Source organism: Dioscorea cayenensis, chromosome 8, assembly GCF_009730915.1.
Source record: "Dioscorea cayenensis subsp. rotundata cultivar TDr96_F1 chromosome 8, TDr96_F1_v2_PseudoChromosome.rev07_lg8_w22 25.fasta, whole genome shotgun sequence".
NCBI lineage: Eukaryota > Viridiplantae > Streptophyta > Magnoliopsida > Dioscoreales > Dioscoreaceae > Dioscorea > Dioscorea cayenensis.
The window spans coordinates 19,952,644-19,976,118 of NC_052478.1; the positions used below are offsets into that span (position 1 = coordinate 19,952,644).

General features: G+C 38.5%; 1 protein-coding gene and 2 long non-coding RNA genes across 5 annotated transcripts; 2 read left to right on the plus strand and 1 right to left on the minus strand.

Moving 5' to 3' along the window:
• The first annotated feature begins 517 nt into the window (after window positions 1-517).
• Window positions 518-2,221, plus strand: LOC120267713. 2 transcript variants are annotated; one of them, XR_005538542.1, is made up of 5 exons: window positions 518-565; window positions 647-894; window positions 1,540-1,585; window positions 1,705-1,780; window positions 2,095-2,221. It is a non-coding gene; the product is annotated as an uncharacterized LOC120267713 (long non-coding RNA). The 2 variants fall into 2 exon arrangements; XR_005538541.1 differs by having other exon boundaries at window positions 525-894.
• Window positions 2,222-17,177: 14,956 nt separating this feature from the next.
• LOC120267708 (vacuolar protein sorting-associated protein 53 A-like) lies at window positions 17,178-20,563 on the plus strand. The gene is given in 9 exon segments (XM_039275389.1): window positions 17,178-17,329; window positions 17,515-17,593; window positions 18,209-18,303; window positions 18,487-18,543; window positions 18,763-18,913; window positions 19,156-19,191; window positions 19,194-19,225; window positions 20,022-20,146; window positions 20,283-20,563. Coding segments are annotated over 8 exon segments (561 nt in total). The 5' UTR covers window positions 17,178-17,329; window positions 17,515-17,544; the 3' UTR covers window positions 20,299-20,563.
• LOC120267714 lies at window positions 19,252-22,483 on the minus strand. Of its 2 annotated transcripts, XR_005538544.1 has the most exons (3): window positions 22,362-22,483; window positions 21,272-21,416; window positions 19,252-19,531 (listed from the first exon to the last, which is right to left on the minus strand). It is a non-coding gene; the product is annotated as an uncharacterized LOC120267714 (long non-coding RNA). The 2 variants fall into 2 exon arrangements; XR_005538543.1 differs by lacking the exon at window positions 19,252-19,531 and having other exon boundaries at window positions 21,129-21,416.
• Window positions 22,484-23,475: the final 992 nt, after the last annotated feature.

Genomic DNA, 23,475 nt, shown 5'->3' on the forward strand with positions numbered 1-23,475 from the left:
CACGGTGCTTTTTTTATTTGCAGCATTTTACTTCTCATCTGCAACCACAAGCGTCTGTAAGTTTATGCAGCAATATGTGGCCTCTTATTGCTTTATTGAATATACTGATTTTTATTGGCCTCCTTGGTTCCCTTCTTATAAAAGTAACAAGATGCCCTTACATCCTTACAAGTCGTATGCATTTCGATCTCTTTCTTTTCTCATGCATCTTCCCCGTCAAAACTGTTTGTTATTGCTTGATCACTTCCTTTCTGCTGAGTTCTAATTAGGGACTTTATCATAAGATCTGGGTCAGTTTCCCTCTTGTCTTCGGAAATTGGTACATTCCATGTTTCTCACACTGCAAGTCAGTGACTTTGAAAGAAGTATCTATAATGCACCGGACCATTCCGCTTTTTTGGAACGGAAGTCATAGCCCTCATGACCTTGTGCCCTACATGCATTTTTTTAAAAAAATGTTGTTCTTTGCTATTACTGATTGATAAATAGTTTCATTAACTGCCTTCCTGAATTTTGCAGGGAATAGTTTGGAAATCGGGTTTACTATCTCTACTTTTAGATGCGAGTATCCTTACTATCATCACCTGTGTTTTTGGCTAATGAGATCCATTTCATTTTCCATCTCCAAGACCTTGACATTTTGCAGTCAGAGTATTCCTTCTGAAGAGACATAATGATGATTATGGGAACTCTTTCCTGTCAATGCCAAAGTGCAGAGAGGTGGTGATAATTAGTGGGAGCTTTGGATTGATCTTATTTAACTAATTTCTCATATTTTGCTCAACCTGTCTTTGTTACAGGTATTTCTGGACGCTTTGTTGGGAAATATTGTGTTTATTTTTGTTCTGCTTCTTGGGCAAGGTTTTTCGTCAATTGTTCCCTTCCTGTAACTAGGTAATCGCTGTACTTGTATTATAATTTTTTTCTTTTTATTGTTTTGAGAGACTCTTTAGTGGATAAAACCTTCCTCTAAATTTATATTGCATTATATTTAGTTAATGTTTGTGTATCTTGCTTTTAAACCTGTGACTGTGTATGGTTCAACTGAGTCAGCATGATTGATTTCTTTGTTATTCTAGGATTTGGATTTAATAATGTGTATAGTACATTGGCTTTTCTTTATTAGAATTGATGTTTTGAGCGTTTGTGGTTCAACGAGTTTTTGGAAGCTAAGGTTTCGTGAGCTTCTTGGATTCTTTGCAAAACTTTATACTGAATTTCTTTTTTCCTGTCCGCATGGATGCATAGTTCAAATCGGCTGACCTACGTAAATTGTGTCTTTTTTGTGTGTAATGGATTTGATTTTGTGGTGTCATTCAACAGTAAAAAAAAATCAAGAAATGTTGTTTTACATTAGATTAGCTTCTATTGAACAGTTTATTTTCTTTGCAAATCTTGATTGTTTATGGATTAAAAATATTTTGGTTTCATAGTTTCATGTTTGGTCTCCTTAAAAAAAAAATATATATATATATATTGGTTTCGTCAAACAGTATTGTTTATTTGATCTTTTTCATTTTATTTTCTCCATTACTACAGGTACTTGAAGATCTTGCTTGCTGTATTTGTCTCAAGCTTCTTTAAGGTGTATCTTGTGGCAATTATGGGACGCACTTTTTCAATTTTTTTTTTCATATGAAAGGAATACTTCGTTTCTAGCACAACTCTGTTTGTTTTTCTGAACTAAATCACTTTGTTCTGCAGGTCTGGGAGTTTCCATCTGCTGTTCTTTACATCATCGAAATGTTCATTCTATCATCAAATGCGGTTGCTTTCCGAGGTGAGAAAAATTTAACTCATTTGATAAGAGTAACAGCAGAATGCTTGCCTATATTTTGTGTTGATAAACATTTCCACGTTCAATCTGACAATTTCAATATGAATTCTATCCTTCATTTGTTAACTCAAAGCATTTGATTATCACATCATTGACTTTGATCTCATTTCCGGCTTTTTCATGTCCAAATGAAAGAACTCTTATAATTCATTCTGAACAATCACCATCACTCAATATATTTAAGACAAACAATTTCTTCATATAAGCATTGATAATGCCATTGTTGTACTGAATTTTTGCATATCATTTTTTTGCAGTTTCGACACAGCAGGAGGCCATTCGGTGCATCGGTATTTGCTTGAGCGCACATGCGGCCAAATTCCTCATTGATTATTGGTTGCTATCTCTATTACCTTCTTTTTCTCGGTGATCTTGTTTACTGGTAATTCAGTATACGCAACCGTTTGGAAGGGGTGATGTGTTGGGGAGCCCGGGGTATACAACACACAGCGGACAAAACCTGGCAGTCAACACTATTCACCCCATTTGGATCAAACGACAAGCAAATACACAATTCTCATTCAAAAACCAATGTACATCATTTTTCAGGAAGAATCCTTGTGGGAAAACTCCTCACTACAAAGAGAAACCACAAGGACTTAGAGTGTTCAATTGGTATGGGAAGTCCTACAGTGTTTTTCTTCTCCCTTAAGCTACAACCGAGCTTAATCCGGCTAATCAATGCATACAAACAGACAATAAGCCTTCCTTGAGCAACAAAGAACACACGACAAGATGATAAACAACTTGTCTTAGCAACCTTCCCACCTTCTTGCAATCCCTAACTTAGGTTTACAAGAATGAAGAAGAAAAGCACAAATATACCTTTACTTCTTCTTCTTCGAGCTCACAAGCTCGGATCCAAAGCTCTAGGATGTCTTCAAGGCTTCCCCTTTAATGAATCTTGAAGCCCTAGCCCGCAGCCCTCTCTCCCTTTCTTTTTTTCTCAAGAAACCTCAAAGAATACACTATTTATTGAAGAGAGAATGAAGAGTTAAGTAACTCATTCGGGATGCTACAGTAACCCATACGGTCTTGATTCGGGCCGCATGGTGCCCGCATGAAATTCCCATAACGTGAAATTCTCTCACGGCTGCTATAGTAACATTGCTACAGTTTTCTCTGCTACAGTACCAGCCAGATAAATTAATTTCCAGTGAGGTTTACAGCCGATTCACTGCAATCCCGTTGCTACAGTAATTCCTGCACAAACTCAATTTTGAGTTATACACCCATCCTAGAGCTTCAAACAAGGCTAGACACCTCACATGATGCACATCGATCGAGATTACAGTTCCAATTGCGAGGATTGTTTAAAGTTTTGAACTTCTACAATTTCTTCCTGCTGTGTAATTTAATGTATGATGATATTTGAACAGTGACCGGCATTCGATAAAAAGAAAGAAAATTGCTGCACTTGTTCTCAGAAATTAATTACTCTCCAGAACTTCAAATTGAAAAAGATTTGATTCATCATTGCACAAGAGATTGCAAAGATGGCATGCTATTCTTTAAGCCAACATTTCTTATTTGATTCTCGTTACAGATAATTTTATTCGATGAACATCTTCACAAACAAAAAGAAAACACTTTAAGCAGAACATGGCAAGCTAATTCGACATTCATCTCCTCCGATTAACATCTGCAGCAAAATATAAGATATGAGAACAGAAATTAGTATTTGTATAATTTCTTATTTGATTCTCTTTGAATTTATGCTATTTCTCTTCCATTTTAGTTTCTTCATACAATCTGCAAAATCACCATCTGAATTCCAAAAAAATATGGTCTAATAAATGAATTGATGAAGAGTGACCTTTTCTAATCAAAATTCAGATCTAATCAAACACAACAAGGTCCAAATTTTCCATCTTCATTGCTCGTGCAAATCGTTAGTTTTGATCAGTTATATTCATCTTTGAACTTTTATCCCTTTTTGTCTACATTTTAGTTTCTTAATCCAATCAAACATGAAAACTAGTTTTTCATTCCATAATTCAGCAAGCAAAGACGAAGATTTAAATTTCGATAAGGAACAAGATACAATAGACAATGAATGATCCATTTTATGCGATAACCATTTTATTTCCTCCATCCAATACAAAATGAAAACCTTCTTTCCAAGAAATACTAATCAACACCATCTTAATCCCACACAATTCAGCAAACAAAAAGATTTAAATTTCGATAATAAACAAAACATAATAGATGGTGATCCATTTGTATGGCATAACCATTTTATTTCCTCCAGCCAATCAAACATAAAAACCTTCTTTCCAAGAAATACTAATCAACATCATCTTAATTCCAAAATACCATAAGCAAAAGTAAAGATCATAATTTCCAAAAGAAGATGAATTGATAAAGAGCTATGCAATGCAGCAAAAATAAATAGAAAAAAAAAATAAGATCTAGTTTTTTTTTATCATAAGTATAATCATTCATCAGCACATTCTCAATTCCATAAGGCATAATAATGATAAAAAAATATATATAAAAATCTAGGGTTTCCAAAAAAAAGAAGAAACAAATATATCAAATGGGGATTGATAAGTGTTAAGAGTACTAGAGTATACATATAGAGTATACGGATATATACTTTGTACATATCCTGTTCATACATACTAACATATGTCCACCTGTATCTATTAATTGGGCTTCTGCCCTATGAACATGACACACTTCTCTCACATTTCCTTTTATGGTATCAAACGGCAGGCAACGATCTCGTTGGATTCTGCATCGGCGGACTCCGATCTTCGACGGCTCTTCGCAGATATGTTCTTCTCACCAAACTTCAGTCTAGGTTGTCGTAGATTTGCTCTAGCTACACTTTGCCACCGCCACGGCCGTCTCTTCTTCTGCCATTGATGAGAAAAACCTCTGTTGTCCTTCCGTCGCCGCCGCCATGTCTTCATCTTCTGCTGAACAAGCCCGCCAGACATGCAGATCTCCTCGCAACGCACCATCACCGCACACTGTCCATTGAACAACTTGTTATCTTCCTCTCAACTCCCTTTCCATTGAACGCTACCCATTATATAATAATAATAAAAAAAATCTTCATCCTTTGTCTTCTCATTGCCCTTCCTCTCCGCTGAGGTTTCCCTCACACGGCCACGCTATCATCAGTCATCTTCATGGCAACACGATCGATCCAAGCGCTAGCCTCCTCCAATGTGTCATTTCCTGCCACTTGCCTCCAGTTTGGCCGACACACGACCCTCAGTTGCTACTCGATCAAGCCTTGGTTTACGTGAAATTCAAGTCCTGAGACTTGAATTATTCCAGCTTTTCTCCTCCCATTTGTTGTCAAAATCCCCGACCAAGCTTTGGATCACGCGCACTTCAAGTCTCGACACGTGCATTATTCTATCCTTTTCCACAATGACTGAGATTTAAAAAAAAAAAAAAAATCTTCATGGCCTCTTCAAATTTTCTTGCTCTAGTGGACGTCAAACTCAATGGCTCCAATTACAAGGAATGGTTCAATACCGTTCGTATCATCTTACTTGGCTTGGACCTGCTTTGTCATATTGCTGGTACTTCTTCACAATCTTCTGAGCCCGACCCATCCTAGACTCTCGCTGATCATCGTACCATGACACGTATTTGTCAGTCTTGTTAGGTCGATGATCATATGGAGATTGGACATCTGCCTACTGCTAGTGCGATGTAGAGTCATATGTTTGAGCATTCCAATTCTGCTCGTCAGTATGCCATTTTACCGTATATTACTCACGTACAACAATGTGAAGGCTCGATTAGGGAGTATGTTATCGAGTTTCATTCTCTATGGAGGCAAATAGATTCTTTGGAGGTGTCTACCTATTTGACATGCAAATGTTGCCAAACTTCGCACTTAGTCTAGCCAAACACAACGCACTTTTGAGTTCTTGATGTTGTTTGCACTGTCATTGTTAAGGAGACCCGGCTAAGCATGCTCTCTCCCGACTTATCCATACTGATACAGTACTCACTGTGACCTCTCCACTCTCTTCTCGGGTATCTTCCAACTCCTCTGTGCTACCAGCCTCTCCAGGATCTTCTATCATATGTCGTTACTATAAGCATTTTGGATATGTGAAGAGTCAGTGTCCTAAGCTTCAGCTCTTTCTCATGCCATCTTGATGTCGCAGTCTCGCCTACCGCCTCATTCTCATGCCATCTTTCCATCTCCCCATGCTGCTTTTGCTACATCCTTAGCTCCTACTTCTTCTGCTGATCTACTTTCTTAGGTTGCTCAGCTTACCGAGCATATCCATGCCATGCAGCGTGCTATGCAGTCGAGTACTTCCTCTGTTACGTCTACTCTGATCGCGATTGTCCCGCAAGTGCACGGGGTCACCAAGTAATACCCCTCGTGCAAGCATGAGGGGGTCGTATTCCCAAGGGCCCGAGAATTTACCCTTACTTTCTCTTTGTATGATTGTTTGGCCTAACAATTCGAGTGATGTAACAAGATACTAAAACAACAAATCAAATGCTAATAAAAAGCTCTACAATGAAGGCAATACTCAGGGGATAGACAAGGTAAAGAATTAGTCACGGATAAGGATTCCCGAGGGGGCTACTAAGGTGTGCGGTTGCCTTAACTAACATGCATTTGGGAAGTTTGAACCTAGAAACCCTAAATTAGACCAACCCGATGGTCACGGAAATTGGTCCCTAATCCGGTACGAGTATTGAATGCGGGATCTCGTCAGCTCAAATCCTCGCATGATTGCAATGAGAATGGTGGGTTTCTCAAGCTAGGATTGAAACACTACTAAGGACAATCCTAATAATGTAGGGGTACAAATACCCGATGGTTACAGTGTATTCGTACACGTATCCCTTCCATGTTTGGTGAGCCTAACACTAGGGCAATGGTCATGCAACCTAGTATTGTCTAGAAATTGATATACCGAGATCTCAAGCATACTAATACAATCAAATACACCAAACAAGGATCACAAACAAACCCAAAATGCAATAAACAAGTCAAGCAACCATTCTACACAAGTTCACCCCCAAGGTTCACCTATATCCGGTGACCTTGGGTGTTTAGTTGTTCATAGCTACAAAATACCCAAGAAAATACATGAGAACAACCAAAGAATACATAAAGAACACTCCTTGAAAGAGTAGAAGCCGAATGACGCTTCCAAAGACGCCACCCAAGGAGTGGCTTCCTTCGTCGATCTTCCTCTCAAGATGTGAATCAAGGGAGTAAATCTCGTCGTGTCTCACTCTCCTCGTCGTTATCTCCCGAGAAATGACCTCCAAGGTCCTCTCCTAGCTTAGATCTGAAAGTGGTGGTCAGAGGGTCCAAGAGGTTCGGGGCCTTTCTCTCAAAATGCCATCAAAACCCTTAAAAAGGAAACTTTCGGGATGCCATGCGGGCTGGCATGCGGGCAGCATACGGGTCCTATAGCTCCCAGAATTTCGTATAAGTCGCCACAGTGATCTGCTACAGTTAAACTGCTATAGGGCTGCATGCGGCCATCTATGCGCCCGTATGGTTGCCCGCATGAAACTCCAGACTAAGCATTTTCATCAAGTCTTCATGCTATAATGTCGCTATAGTAGTCGGGGTCTAAAATGGTGTTTTTCATGCCAATTTCTTCTCAAATCCCGTTGTCGAGCTCCCCTAGGCTTAAATTGCACCTACAACATGAAAGGAAACAATTTAGACCGAAAACGAGCATCGATTCATCACAAAAATACATGGAACATGTACACAAATACATATAAAATATGTACAATTATGCGTTTATCAAACATCCCCACACCTAAGCGTTTGCTTGTCCACAAGCAAACAGACATGAAAAATAGGGGCAAGAAGATAAACTACTAAATGTACGACCTCAAGCTCAACAGTAGAGAACTCCACAAGCACAGGTAGAAGGAAATCCAAATGGTGAGTTGTTCTATAGATAACTGGGTAAAAGAAATAGTTCTGTTTCATCTAAAGTGCACCTGTAAGTGTGTGCTAACTTCCAGCCCTAACCTCCCCGCCATGGATCACCCTAAAGTGTCCATTCACTCCACACACAATGAAATTGGCATTAAGATGTTAAAGACACCCTCAATAGTTCTGTTTCTTCTATTTCTTTACATCCATGTATGGGTTGTAAGCTAGATAAACCCACCGTTCTTCCCTTCTCTTCACCTGAATCTCTTTCAAAATCTACCTTTGATCTTGTTCACTCCGATGTATTGGGCCCTATCCCACTTTCATCTCTTGGCGGTTTCTTCTACTATATCTACTTTATTAATGATTTCTCATATTATACCTGGCTTTACTTGATGCACTCTCGATCTTAGGTCTTTGTCATTTATTCTCAATTTGCACAAATGGTATATACTTAGTACGGTAAACCTATTAAGGTCTTTCGTTCTGACGGTGCCCGTGAATATCACTCTATAACTTTTTAAACATTATTCTTTGCCCAGAATGATGTTGCTGAGTACAAGCATCGTCAATTCTTGGAAACTGCTCGTGCTTTTCTATTTACCTCTTACGTTCCTCAATCTTTCTGGGTTGAGGCTATTCTTACCTCTATCTATCTTATCAATAGAACTCCCTCCTCCACTCTTTTTGGCATCACTCCTTATGAACGTCTTTACTCTCATTCTCCCTCTTATGGTCATCTTCTTACTTTTGGTTGTACTTGTTTCATCCTTTTGACCGCTATGGAGCGAACCAAATTCTCTCCTCATTCCACCATGTGCATTTTTCTAGGCTATAGTTCTAAAAATAAGGGATATCGTTGCTATGATCCTTTATCTCACCATGTTCGTATTTCCCGTCACATTACCTTTCTTGAAGACGCAGCTTAGTTGTCTTTCCCTTCTCCCAATCTTTCCTTTCTTCAGTCCTCTTCTAGTGTGTTATCTCCACTCTCTTCAGTAGTTCTTCTGGGTGCCACCATCACTGACAATATTATGCCTCCTCCTGACATCTCCTCGGATACTTCTTCTGATCATCCCTCCCTCTTCTCTGGGTGCATTGATGGTTCTGGTGATTCGCCTCCTCTCCATGCCAGCTCATCATCTCCTGAAGATGCTCCTGCTGCCTTCCGTTATTACTCAAACCGCACTCACCGTCCTCCTACCCGGTATACACTTTTATTTCCTATACCCACTCCCCCAATTTTCAAGCCTTTTTTGCTACTATTTACTCTCCTTCTGAGCCACAGTTTTATCGTAAGGCTGTGAGGCATCCCTAGTGGCAATAGGCTATAACTAAGAAACTCGATGCTCTTCAGCGCATGCATACTTATGAGCTTGTTCCGCTTCCTTCGAATGTTACCCCTATCAGCTGTCGGTGGATCTACCGTGTTAAGACCTGAGCTAATGGAAGTATTAAGCATCATAAGGCGTATCTTGTTGCTCGTGATTTCACTCAAGAGTATGAAATTAACTATGATGAGACATTTGCTCCTGTTGTTAAGTTGACGACTGTTCGTCTTCTCTTTTCTATTGCAGCAGCTCGTTACTGCCCACTTTATTAGTTAGATATGACCAATGCTTTCTTACATGGGGATCTTTCTGAGGATGTTTACATAATCCCGCCTCCTGGTCTCTCTCATCCTCCTCGACATGTCTGTCATCTTCGCTGGGCTATTTATGGGCTCAAACAGGCTCCTCGCGCTTGGTTTGACTGCTTTCACACTATGATTTTTGCTCTTGGTTTTACTAAAAGTTCTCATGATTACGCCCTGTTCACTCGCCAGACTCCTTATGGTCTTACTATTCTTCTTTACGTCGACGATGTGGTTATTTCTGGTGATGATCCTGATACTATTTTTTCTCTGAAACAACGGCTATACACGGAGTTTCAAATGAAAGATCTTGGTCCTCTTCGCTACTTCTTGGGTATTGAAGTTGCTTATTCTCACTGTGGCTACTTAGTGTCTCAGCAGAAATATATTTCTAATATTCTTCATCAAGCCTGTCTCACAGACCTTTGTACTGTATCAACTCCTATTGAGCTTCATCACTGACTTTCATCTTCTGATGGTGAGCTATTGACTGATCCCACTCGTTATCGTGCACTTATTAGTGCTCTTGTTTATTTGACCATTACTTGGCCCGATATTGCTTATGTTGTTCGTGTTCTTAGCTAGTTTGTTAGTGCTTCTCGCTTCACTCACTATGTTGCACTCTTACGGGTTCTTTATTATTTACATGGCATTATTACTCGATCTCTATTTTTCTCTGCCACATCATCTCTTGAGCTTCGCGCCTATTCTAATACTGATTAGGCAAGTGATGCTACTAATCGGCGATCCATTACTGGTTTCTGTATTTTCTCAGGCAATTCACTCATCTCTTGGAAAAGCAAGAAACAATCTACTATTGTTCTTTGCACTGCTGAGGTTGAGTATGGTGCTATGTCCTCCACTGTCAAGGAGGTTTTTTGGTTATGTCAGATTTTGATGGATTTTGGTGTCTCTATGTCTACTCGTGCTCCTATTTATTGTGGCAACTAGAGTGCCATCAAAATTATCGCCAATTTGTGTTTCATGAGCGCATGAAGCATCTTGAGGTCACTTTTCACTTTATTCGTCATCATTACCTTGTTGGCATTATTTTTCTTCCGTATGTTGCCTCTACACAGTAGCTTACTGATGTTTTCACTAAGGCACACACTGTCTCTCGATTTTAGTTCCTAGTTGGCAAACTCTCAGTTTATGACCCACCGTGAGTTTGAGAAAGCGTGTTAGAGTACTAGAGTATACATATATATACTTTGTACATATCCTATTCATACATATTAACATATGTACACCTGTATCTATTTATTGGGCTTCTGCTCTAATGAACATGACACACTTCTCTCACATTTCCTTTCAATAAGAAAGAATAAATATCCAACAAAACATGATCTCAACCCATAATGCAGAATAAAGCCAGTTAAAGATCTAAAATTTCTTTATAAAGAACAAACAAAGCTCATATTTCAAGACAAAGCAAACCCTCTGTAGAGGCACTGGTGGTTGGTTAAAGAGAGGAAGAGTAAGGAAAGAGAGAAAGGAAGGAGAAGAGAAAACAAAGGACAATTTAATGCCCTTTTTTCCATTACTTTCCAGGCTATAAAGCCTTACATTAATTACCACAATTATCCCATGCTATTGGACAATTCTTTTCCATTGATTCTTAACAGACCCTTCCAAGTGGTCATAACTCCCCATTACACATAACTATTGGATACCTTACCCATTACCAAGATTTTCCTCATAATAAACAAGGTTTAGTTTATCATTGGACCAACTAATCACATGACAAAATCCCTAAACCTCATACCACTCATGGACTGTCGCTTGGTGCGACTTGTGCTACAACTCCCTTTTGGTCTCACGTGTTTCTCCTTAACTTGGTCAGCCCTTACATTAGCCTCTTATGTGAAAATTGTCTTGTCCTCAAGACAGAAGTCTGGAAAGTTAGTTTTCAGGGTGTTTTCAGTGACCCAGGTGGCATCAGTCGCGGCTTGATTTTCCCATTGCACCAAGTATTAACATTCAAGCCTCCCATACTGTAAGATCTCTCTTGAGTGAAGGAGAGCTGTTGGTTTGAAAACCGGCCGCTGATCTTGGCACCGGTCAAGTAAAAGGAGTTGTTGAATGTGAGGGTCACCTATGCAGCTTTTAAGCTTGGAGATGTGAAAAACGTCACGGAGTTGGGTGGTAGAAGGAAGGGCCAGACGGTACATGACATTGTCGATCTTTCAAGTATTTAGAAGGGTCCGAAAAACCTTTTAGAGATTTTGTGTGTTGGTTGCCGGTGAAGAGAGAGTTGAAGAAATGGTTGTAACCTTAAGAAGACCCAGTTGCCTACAACGAAGGAGATATCAGTGTGCTTGGAATCAGTGTGGTTTTTCATTCGTACCTGAGCCTTCTAAAGATTATCTTTGAGTGTGCAAAGGATTATTGAACGATCAGAGAGAAGTTAGTCCACTGCCGCCACAGATGTGTTGTCGGTCATGTAGTCCAAAAGTGTGGGAGGAGTGCGGCCAAGCACAGCTTCATACAGGGTCATCTGGATGGTGGAGTGCCAGGCGGTGTTATAGTGCCATTCCGCCCATAGAAGGTAGCGAAACCAAAGGCGAGGTTGCTTTGTTGTGAAGCTGCGAAGATAATCCTCAAGGTACATGTTTAAGATCTCAGTTTGGCCATCACTCTGAGGATGATAAGCACTGTTTATGGATAATTTTGTGCCTTGTAAACCGAAGAGTTCAAGCCAGAATTGGCTCATGAAAACAGGATCGCAATCCAAAACTAGCGTTGCTGGGACACCATGTAAGCGCATGATTTCACTCACAAATATTTCCGCCACTTGAGATGCGGTGAAGTTGGAGGTCAAGCCAATGAAGTGTGCTTGTTTTGATAATCAATCAACTACCACGAGAATAATAGTCTTTCTAGCTGATGTGGGTAGATGAGTGATGAAATCCAGCAATGCCGAATCCCAGATTTTTCCCGGTATCGAAAGAGGTTGTAAGAGGCCTTGGGGAGAATGGTTAAAGGATTTCACCATTTGGCAAACTTTGCATCATTGGACGAAGTCACGAACTAATTGTTTGAGATGTGGCCAGAAGAAAGTTGCTGCTATGCAATGCTGTGTTCATCAGATGCCGGCGTGATCACCGACTGGAGTATTGTGGAATTCACTAAGAAGTAACACAGTCAAAGTGTAAAATCTTGTGGAATAAAAATGCGACCATTGAAGAATAAAATCCCGTCATGGATCTGGTAGTTAGTGTGTGTAGGGGTTGCTCTAAACGGTCTGAAAGAGGCTCGTCGTTGCTGTCTATGTCCAATAATAGTGGCAGTGAACCTCTAATATTGCTGGTTATGGTCTGAACATTGCCAATGAGCCTTGCGCTGGAAGAGAATCTTCATGCAGTCTTGATAAGGCATCAGCGGTTTTGTTCTGGGCCCCTGGTTTGTAAATAATGTCAAACTCATACTCGAGGAGTTTGGCGAGCCACTTATGTTGATTAGGGGTTTATACTGTTTGATGGAGGAGAGAGCAGAAGCTTTGGTGATCGGTATAGACAAATCAAATGCTGGCCGAGAAGATACTGACGCCATCGTTAGATGGATTCAATAATTGCATACATTTCGCGTGCGCACGCAGAAGAAGAGTCGAGGTGTGGGGAGAGCTGCTTGCTAAAGTATGCGACCGGGTGTTGATTTCGGAGTAGGACAATGCTGATCCCAATAGTGGATGCATCAGTGTGTATCTCAAATGGGTAGTTGAAATCAGGAAATTGGAGAACGGGTATATGAATCAAGGCATGCTTTAAGTCCTTAAAGGCTTTTGTGGCAACTGGCGTCCAAATGAATGTGTTTTTTTGAAGAAGATCTGACAATGGCGAATATATGAAGGCATAATCGCGAACAAAATGGCAGTAGTAACCGGATAAGCCAAGGAAGCCCCTGAGTGTAGGGATGTTAGTTGGTAAAGGCCATTGTTGTATGGCTACGATCTTTTCCGGGTCAACTTCAACTCCCTTGCCTGATATTTGATGGCCAAGATACCCAATGCGAGAGCAGCCGAAAACACATTTACTGCGTCTAGCAAATAGTTGTTTTGTTCGGAATAGAGAAAAGATGCTGTGGAGGTGTTCGAGATGTTCGGCCCACGTAGTGCTATAGACCAAAATATCCTCGAAGAAAACTAGGGCAATCCTCCGTATTGCTGATAGGAAAATAGATTGCATGAGGGCCTAAAACGTCGAAGGACCGTTCGAGAGGCCAAAAGGCATGACAAGAAATTTGTAATGCCCTTCGTGCTTCCGAAACTCGCTCTTCTCAACTTCTGGGGGATGTATTCATACTTGATGATAACCCAATCAGAGGTCGAGCTTGGAGAAGACCTGAGCGTCGGTGAGTTCATCAAAGAGTTCTTCGATAGTCGGAATGGGGAAACGGTCATTCACTGTAACCGCGTTCAAGGCGCGGTAATCTACACAAAATCACCATGAACAATCTTTCTTCTTAATTAGGATGACCAGTGAGGAGAAAGGACTGGAACTCGGGCGAATGATACCCTCATTCAACATCTCACCAACTAAGCATTCGATTTCTTCCTTTTGAGAGTGTGGGTATCTATACGGACATACATTTACAGGCGTAACCTCTGGAAGTAGAAAGATATGATGATCAAATGCTCGAACTGGTGGTAAGCCTGTAGGAAAAGAAAAAAAAAAGTCTTCATACCTTAAGAGGAGCAGGTTAATTTGATCCACAAAGAGAGGAGGGGTGTCTGGAGTTAGAATTGTTGAAGGATGTAAGTGTTGGTCTAGGTCAACCACATCCAAAGAGACTAAAAGATGTAAATATTGGCTCACATTTTGGGCTCGTGTGTGCCGTTGTAGAGAAGATGTAGTAGGATCATGGAAGTGAGGATGTTTGAGACCATGCAGTCGTGTTTGGACACCCTCACAAGTGATTTCCATCCACAGCTCATGATAATCAAAAAATATTTGGCCCAATCCCGATAGCTAATAGACACCAAGAACGATGTCAGCGCCGAAGACGGGTAAGAGAAGTAAGTCTGCAGGAAACACAGTCTCGCCTAGTTAGAGTGGTACTTGCAAGCATTCACCTCTATATGTGAGGATTTCACCATTACCGACTGTGACTTTGAGATAGGAGGAAGGTTGAACTGGTAGTGCGAGGTGACATGTCCACCGAGTCTAGATGAAATTATTCGTAGAGCCACTATTGATCAAGACGACGACGTCCTTGCCAAAGATGTTGCGGGTGATCTTAAGGGTAGATGGAACAAGGAAGCCATTGAGGCATGGAACAAAATACATGGTGTGTGTTCCTGCAAAGGTGTGGTATCAGGTGGTTCAGGCTCTACCACAATATTTGGCAGCTCTAGTGTATTGTTGTCCCTTTCATTAAAGTCATCATGGTGAATTATAAGGCATAGAAACTGTGGTGGATAACACTGATGTCCTTTAGTGTATTTAGAGTCGCAATTATAACAGAGACCATGCTCACGACAAGCAGCCATTTCTACCTGTGTTAACTGCTTAATGGGAAGTGAAGCTACCCTGAAAGAAGCATGAGGAGGTGGTGTAGTCAGCGTGGCTGGTGGGTTGAGAATAGGCTCACGCTGTGGAAAGAAATAAGTGGTTGTCCTAGTCGCGTTGTATTTGTCCTCCAAAAGTTTTGCCATCCCGATAGCGTTGTGGAGGGATTCCAATCGCAGAATATACAACTCGTGTTGAATATCTAAGCGCAACCCGGAGAGGAAACAATTCAGCAGATTTGAGGGCTTGAGGTTAGTCACACAAGTGGACAAACATTCGAACTCAGATAGGTATGCGGTGATGGTGGAGGTTGTCAGATTTTAAACAGTTGGGCTTCATGATTCATGAATGAGGATGGACCGAAACGAAGCTCGGCCTGGCGGGTGAATTCTTCCCACGAAGAGAGCTATTGAGTAGAAGATAACCAATGATACCATTGCAGTGCTTACCCTGACATATAGAATGAGGCAATTTCAATTTTCTAATCAGGAGTGACACGGTGGAATGTAAAAAATTGTTCGATTTGAAAAATCCAGGAGAGGACGTCTTCGCCTGCAAATGAGGGAACCTCTAGTTTCCGTAGTCGGTTAAGGGGTAGTGACTGGTGAGTAGTTGGTGGCGCTAATGTCATAGTGGGGTGGTAGGTAATGGAACGGGGTTGAATGGAAAGGGTAGAAGGAGACGGAAGCAGTGGTGGCGAAAAGGGTGGTCACTCCAAATGTGTCAAGTTCACCATTAATTCAGTCATCACGGTCTGCTGGGCGATTAAGGATTGCTGCACAATATCGAACAACTCAGTATGTTGGTGAACGGAAGAAGAGAAGGTCTCAAGTTTGTTGAGTAAAAATTCTTGACGTTCATTAATGGCGGCCAGTTGTTCCTCCATTGCTCAAGATCGTGTCCGTGGTCCCTCTGTCATAAGCAGAGGGTTCAATGAAAGCACCAGTGTAGAGGCACTGGTGGTTAGTTAAAGAGAGAAAGAGTAAGGGAAAAGAGAAAGGAAGGAAAAGAGAAAACAGAGGACAATTCAATGCCCTTTTTTCCATTACTTTCCAAGCTATAAAGCCTTACATTGATTACCACAATTGTCCCATGCTATTGGACAATTCTTCTCCACTGATTCTTAGTAGACCCTTCCAATTAGTCACAACTCTCCATTACACATAATCATTGAATACATTACCCACTACCAAGATTCCCCTCATAATCCTCCCATAACAAAGAAACAAGGTTTAGTTTATCATTGGACCAGCTAATCACATGACAAAATCCCTAAACCTCGCGCCACTCATGGACTGCTGCTTGGTGCGAGTTGTGCGACGACTCGTGTTTCTCCTTAACCTGATCAGCCCTTACACCCTCAATTTCAAAACCCAAACAAAAACATAGAAACATCACAAATTTCGAGAAAAGAAAAAGAAACAAATAACAACAAAAGGGTGAGTGATAAAAAACCTATAGTTTCTAGCATCAGTGACGATTTTCTGGGCCTCTTCCTCAGCCCTAAGCAGCATCTGAATCCCACCTTGTTCCCTCATTGCATCCATTCTTGATTTTTAACAGCTCCCCTGCAAGTAATCAAACAAAAACCTAACAAAACTCGATCCAAAACAACCAAACAAATCACAAACACAATGCAAAACAAAATCAAGATAAAAAAAACAACCAGAAATCAATAGAACTCGCAAAAAGTTCTCACCTTTGTTTGCTAAATCGTGATTTTCGTTGCATCTCTGCAATGATGATGCTTTCCATGGTATTATTTTGAACATTTATATAGGACTCTTTTTTTATTTACACCCCTGTAAATAATTAAATTACACATATACCCTTGGAGATTGACAATGTTAAATATATATACTAAAATTCTAATTATCAATATTTAATAATAGATAAAAATAGCGAAATAAAGTGTCTTGTATATATCTGTACCTACATATCTTAGCATTTACTTTATATATACAGGGTTATATATTTATTTTATATTATTTTTATATTTTCAAGTATTATCATTTTAAAATAAATTTACATAATCAGAAATATATTTATATAGATAAATATTTCGAAGTTAAAAATTTCAAGGTATTTATTTATTATAATTTAATATATATTATTATATATTATACATAAAATTTTTTGTTTAAAGTTTACATGTAATTGTAAATCTTACAGGGTTGTATATGAAAAAACTTGGCTCAGGACCAAGGCTATCGGATTCGGATCCTAATCTTACAAACTCGATCCGATTAGACTAACGGGTTCGGATTCAGGGATGACAAACCCGACCCGAAATGTGTCCCGGGAGTGGCCTTGTGCTTCTTGTTCGTTCAAAGGACTCCCAATGAAGCAAATGGAGCTCGAGATCTAACGAAATTTGGATGCTTGGATTGCGAAATCGAAAACCCTAGTTGAGATCTCTCTTTTCCTTTCCGGATTTTGATCGCGGAATCAGAAAGGTACTTGCTTTTTTAATCCTCTGGTTTGTTGTGTCGTCTTAATTGGCCTTGAAATCTGGGAGATCGACTTGTTTATTTCCATTCTGCTGATTTTTTGTTGATATTTGAATCAAATTTTGGATTTGAGATCTGTTTGAGTTCCTTTTTTTGTGTTAAATTCATGCTTCTTTTTGTGCTTTTGGCAGAGAGAGAGAGAGAGAGAGAGAGAGGGAGGGATGGACAAGTCGAGTGCTTTAGAGTATATCAACCAGATGTTCCCAACTGGTAAGTATTTCATCCAGTTCAGTGAGCATTTGGGTTTTTTCCAGGCATTGCTTGCACTGATTGACCTTAGATTTCGCTTACCTTTGTATCTCAGCTTTTGCTCTATGTTGTTTTATTGGTTTATTCAGTGAATTTGTACTCGTGCTTTTTAAATAGAATTTCTTTGCTCTAATTGAATGAACAATGTATTCTTGTATTAATTTGCAATTTTGGCATCTTGAAATGGGCTTCAGATTAGCAGATAACCCAAGTGGTATTAGTCGTAAGAGTGATAGATTTGTGTTGGTTGTGTCACCTCATTCCAGAGGTCTGTTCGGCATTAGTATTTCATCGATGGAGTTATTTGAAGCTTCATGATTTATGGAGCTTTATGATACTTTTGGTTAAATTTGATAACTGGTCTTTTTTATTGTTTTATATTGAAAAGAGACCTCATTTCTGTTTTGTGGGAAGCAGTTTGCAAAATTTGCCGGTTTTAGAATCCTAAAAGTTTGAAGCAGACAATTTTTTTGTGTAAAAATGGTTGCTGATGTGCTTGTCAAGATTATGTGTTTCTTGCTTCATCTTTTCTCATGGATTTGAAATTGACACTCTAAATCCATTCCAAATATTCAGAAGCATCTTTATCTGGTGTGGAGCCACTAATGCAAAAGATACACAGTGAGATTCGTCGTGTGGATGCAGGGATATTGGCAGCTGTTCGCCAACAGGTAAATTTCTTGTCCTGCTGTTTTTTATCCCTGTTTGGGCTACTTCAGGATTATTTCTTTTGGAACTTTTATTAGAGTTACTGTCATTCTTCACTGCAATTCATTCAGATTTGATGGGCTGATCTTGTAAATGCTCCTTATTTGTCCCTTAGAATTCATTATCTTCAAAATTTACATGTGTAGAGTAATTCAGGGACAAAAGCAAAGGAAGATCTTACTGCTGCAACACATGCTGTTCAGGTGGGTTTCAAAATTACCTTTCTTTCAAAGTAATTATGCATGAACTGGTGGTGTTCTGGACTGGTGATAATTTATATTTTCTATCATCCTTGTTGCTTGAATTTTATTGGGTATTTCCTTCAGGGTCTTGAGAATTTTCATGTAGAAGAATGTTGATCAGATCTTTAAGCTGATCTCTATCAATAATTTTCATGTGTAATAACTCTTCTGTGCATACAGGAATTGATGTACAAGATACGCGAAATCAAATCAAAAGCTGAACAAAGTGAAGCAATGGTTCAGGAAATTTGCCGGGACATCAAGAAATTGGATTTTGCAAAGAAGCATATAACAACTACAATTACTGCTCTTCATCATCTTACCATGCTAGGTTAGTAGTGTAATTGGGTGGTGTCCTTTAGAGAGTCAGAAGTAATTTCCTTTAAGCATTTAGACACTGTATGTTTTCCATAAAAAATGTTCAAAAGTGGTGTCCATTTTGACTTTTGTTGATGCTTTTATTCCAATCTTCTGTACATGCGTATTATTGCAATTAATTACTAAGATATTTAAGATGCCACCTCTAAACAATTAGTAGATGTAACCTTGTTAACTTATGTTTTTGCATTACAGTCTCAGCTGTTGAGCAACTGCAAGTAATGGCTTCAAAAGCCAGTATAAGGAGGCTGCTGCTCAGTTGGAGGTGACATGATCATATATTGTTGATGCTATATATATATATATATATATAAAATTGAGTTCCAATTACATATTTTTGTTGAAAAGACTGGTGTCTTCTTTGCCTCTTCATAACAACATCTACTTATGTGCAGCACTCCATGCCTCAAGTTCTAGTTAGTATTTTAATTTTTATGGCTTATATTTTTTAAAAAACAAATGAAACTATTGATTTTCAACTTACAAATTGCCTTAATAATCTTTGCACAGCACGTATAATCACGATATACATGCTAAATAAATATAACTAAATATGATAGGCCATGGTAACCTGCACAATGTAAAAGGTAAAATAAGTATACAAAAAGAATCCATTAAGTTTATAATAGTTTCTTTTTATGTCTATTTTGTACAATTGCATGCTGATTACTACTGGTGGATGCCAACTGCATACAGACTCGCAGATATTTATCTATTTACAATGTTTCCTTTGTCAATTTAGAGGTAAGTGGCCTTGTTGCACGTCTTTTTTCTTTTTCCATGTTTCTTGTTTCCTTCTTGCTTTCACATTTTTGTTTAGTTCAATTAAGACATTGCTTTTTGCGCACCTTTCTTTGGTGCTTATTATTTCATGCCTTATCTTGAAATCTTATTATTGCACATTTTCTCTTGAAATTTGTGGTGCTAACTACATGTGTATGAAATGATTTTCCTCCTTTCATGTCATGGCACTTCATTTGTTTGTTGCAGTCACCTTCAAATTGTTTGAAGATGGACAATAACTTTTAAATAATAATGCTAAATGAATGTCTCTTCTTCAGGCAGTAAACCAGTTATGTAGTCATTTTGAAGCTTATAGGGATGTGCCAAAGATAAATGAACTCCGAGAGAAGTTTAAGAACATCAAGAAGATACTCAAGTCTCATGTGTTTTCAGATTTTTCAAGGTATGTTTTATTCCTATGTATTCTGTTGAATATAACTGACTGTACAATGGTTATCAAGCATATTCTTGGATAATGGCAATAGATTAGTCTCTATAAAGTTTTATATGAATGATTCTGCTGCTTTTTCTATAGTTAGGAAATGGAATAGCTGAGACTTCTTCAAGAGAAACATAGGCAATGAACTAGACTGTGGTCAAGGCTGAGAGCTTTTCAAGCAATTAGAATAAGGTTCTTTCATGTTCATTAATTGCATCCCCCATGATTCACACGAATAAAAGACCATTTGATTTTTCATAGATTTATTATACGAATGCGATTATCAAGTGATTGTAATAGCTGCCTATTTTCAAATACTCGGTTGCCTTATTCTTTTTACTGAGATAATCTTCATAATTTATCCCTGTTTTTCTCATTAAATCTTTTTACTGCCAATGATTTCTTTTGTCTTAGTTTTGTTTTCTTCTTTTCCTTTGCCAAATACGTTTCACATGCAAAGATCTTCTCTTTGGGTTCTTCTTTTCCTCAACTTCAGAGAAATCCTTCTTTTTACTTTGTATTCAGCTTTCTATGTACCTTGCTATACACCTTAAATCATACATATCTAAGGCTTTCTCATTTATTCAATCTGCATTTATCCTCACTAGCTTTATTTTGACATTTACATTTTTATTAATATGCTGCTTCACTGGATTACTTTCCATTCTATTCATTTGGCCCCCATGCCTCGTAGGTGTACTAATATTATCAACATTAACATCAATTTATAGTTGTTTGAGACTAATAATTTTGCTCAAAAACAAATTCTTTAGCTATTTAAAATCCAAACACTATTGGTGTGCTATTACTCCTTTTTATTTAATTTTACTTTTTTAGTTTGCACTATTTATCTTTTTGTGAGTTAGTCTCCAATTTTTATGCCGATACACTCAAATGAATGTGCTTAACTAAAAAACAAAGGAAATGGTCAACAACGCAACCAGACAGATGTTTCTCACTCAAGAAGACCCTTGATGTATTAACAATCACAGGAAAGCATAATAGACAGGGGTTGAGCTGATTAAGGCTCAATTTTTGCTGGTCCAACATTAAGGCGTCCAAAAAATAAGTGATAAGAGCATAATTTACCAGTCAATGGACGAGTGGAAGGATATTTCAGACAACTGTTGTGGCCAAATAATTGAGAACTCCAGAAAACTCCTGAATTGATAGCTTTATTAGTCCCTACAAGATACACAAATCCAGTTTCCATCTATTACTTCCAATCCTGCACCTGGATGCAGCAAAAAAATAAAGAAGCATACATATAGAAATCAAATAACTCATTTAAAACAAAAACTAAATTTTTTAATTAATCTCAAATTTTGCTTCATTTATACAAAAATGTATCATTTGGAGCAAACAACACAACATGTGACAACATAGTTGACTACATATTCTTAACCAAGAAAAAAGGTGGTTTCTCCAAACAGTAATATAAATAATTGAATATATATATATATGGTTTCCAAATTAAGAACATCATTGACACTTGACTACCACATACAAAGAAACTAAATCATGATTCATGAAGAATTGCCTTGTTATTTGGCCTACAACAAACATATAAATGAATAAGAAGTGGTAAGGAACGAGTGCAAGAAAAGGTCGCTAAGAGGAAAAAATGGTGATATAAACTATAAAATAAGAGCTGAACTATTCATTTCACAACTTCTCTCATGCTTATATTCTTACTTAATCTTCACCAAACCAGCTTGCCCAAATGGAAGCTCAGTTCAAGCATTTCATCAAACAACTTCTAGGTGCCATTTCTTAAATCCAGCTCAATTAGAGCATTTCGTCAAACACCTCCCAGGAACCATTCTACAGGATGCAATCTCCCAACACCAGAGGGAACTGAACACTCCGTGAAACACAAAACTTCACCTTTACTGCTTCTAAGAAGTTCGCATTCCACTCAGACAGAGTTCAATCACCAACAAAAGCACCCAGCCATAAATAATCACCAAACAAACCTAAACAAGATTATCAATCCCTAGATAAATCATAGAACGATCCATTGTTCAGTTAAAAAGAAAACCCTAAGATTCCAGAAAAGAAACATCTTTCTACGATTCATACATAGATTTCATGACATTAATTCACTCCAAACTTACATTTCAAAAATTTCAGCGGGAAGATGAAATTGAAGACAAAGAAGAACACAGGAAACACGCACCTCTGATCCAATTGATAGAGAAAAGTAGGGTTTCTAAGAGGATAATCTCTTCTTACTTCTTGGAATTGAGAGGATGAAAGGCCAAGCCAAAGAAGAGCAAGGACTAGAGAGCGGGGCTGGAGAACGACAGCTCCAATGGCAGTTCCAATATTTTTCACAAATACAAAGGGTACTTTGGTACTTTAGTAATATAAAAAAAGAATATATATATATATATGAGAATCCATCAAATACGGACGTTAGGTAAGAAAAAGATAGAAATAAAGAAAGACAAGTACATTGAGAAATACGGACGTTAGGTAGGAAAAAGATAGGAATAAAGAAAGGCAAATACATTGGGTTGGGAATGGGAAAGATAAAAATAAAGAAAGATAAAACATAAACTGATATATAAATAGTATTATAAATAGTACTTGAAATCATGTATTTGTATCGGCAGAACTCCAACACAGCAAATGAAGATGAATTAAAAAACTCCAAGCCTCCAATGTGATAGAAGCCTTCCAAAGTTTGTTTAAACAAAGGAAAAAGGAATGCAAAAAGGTTAGACGTGATGTGATTGGGCGGTTTTTTTCCGCCATTTTCAAGTGCAATGATGGAATTTCACAACATGGACCCAGTCGGAGTGACCTACAGGGGCAAAAAGGAAGTAAACCAATAACAGAAGGGTTGTCCGGGGTATTTAGAACTTACAGGGGCTGTTTGGGAAGTTTTGAATTTTCTTGGGGGATAAACAGTAATTTTCCCTTATTTTTTGTTTTAATTTCATTTTTTTATTTAAAAAAACTATATTTTTAAATTAAATTAAATTAAACTAAAATTTGTATCCAGAAAAAAGGTATAAATATCAAAATGGTCCCTCTATTTTGCGTTTTCCGCCCTTTTAGTCCCTCTAATATAAAATCCACCATTTTGGTTTTTGTATTTGCACATTTTCGTCCTTTAGATGTAAAATCCGCCATTTTGGTCCTCGTATTTACACATTTTCATCCTTTTTGGTCCCTCCAATTCATAAGCTAGAAGGACCAAAAGGGTAGATCCGTCAATTAGAGGGACCAAAAAGACAGAAATGTGAAAATATGAGGACCAAAAAGGCGGATTTTATATTAGAGGG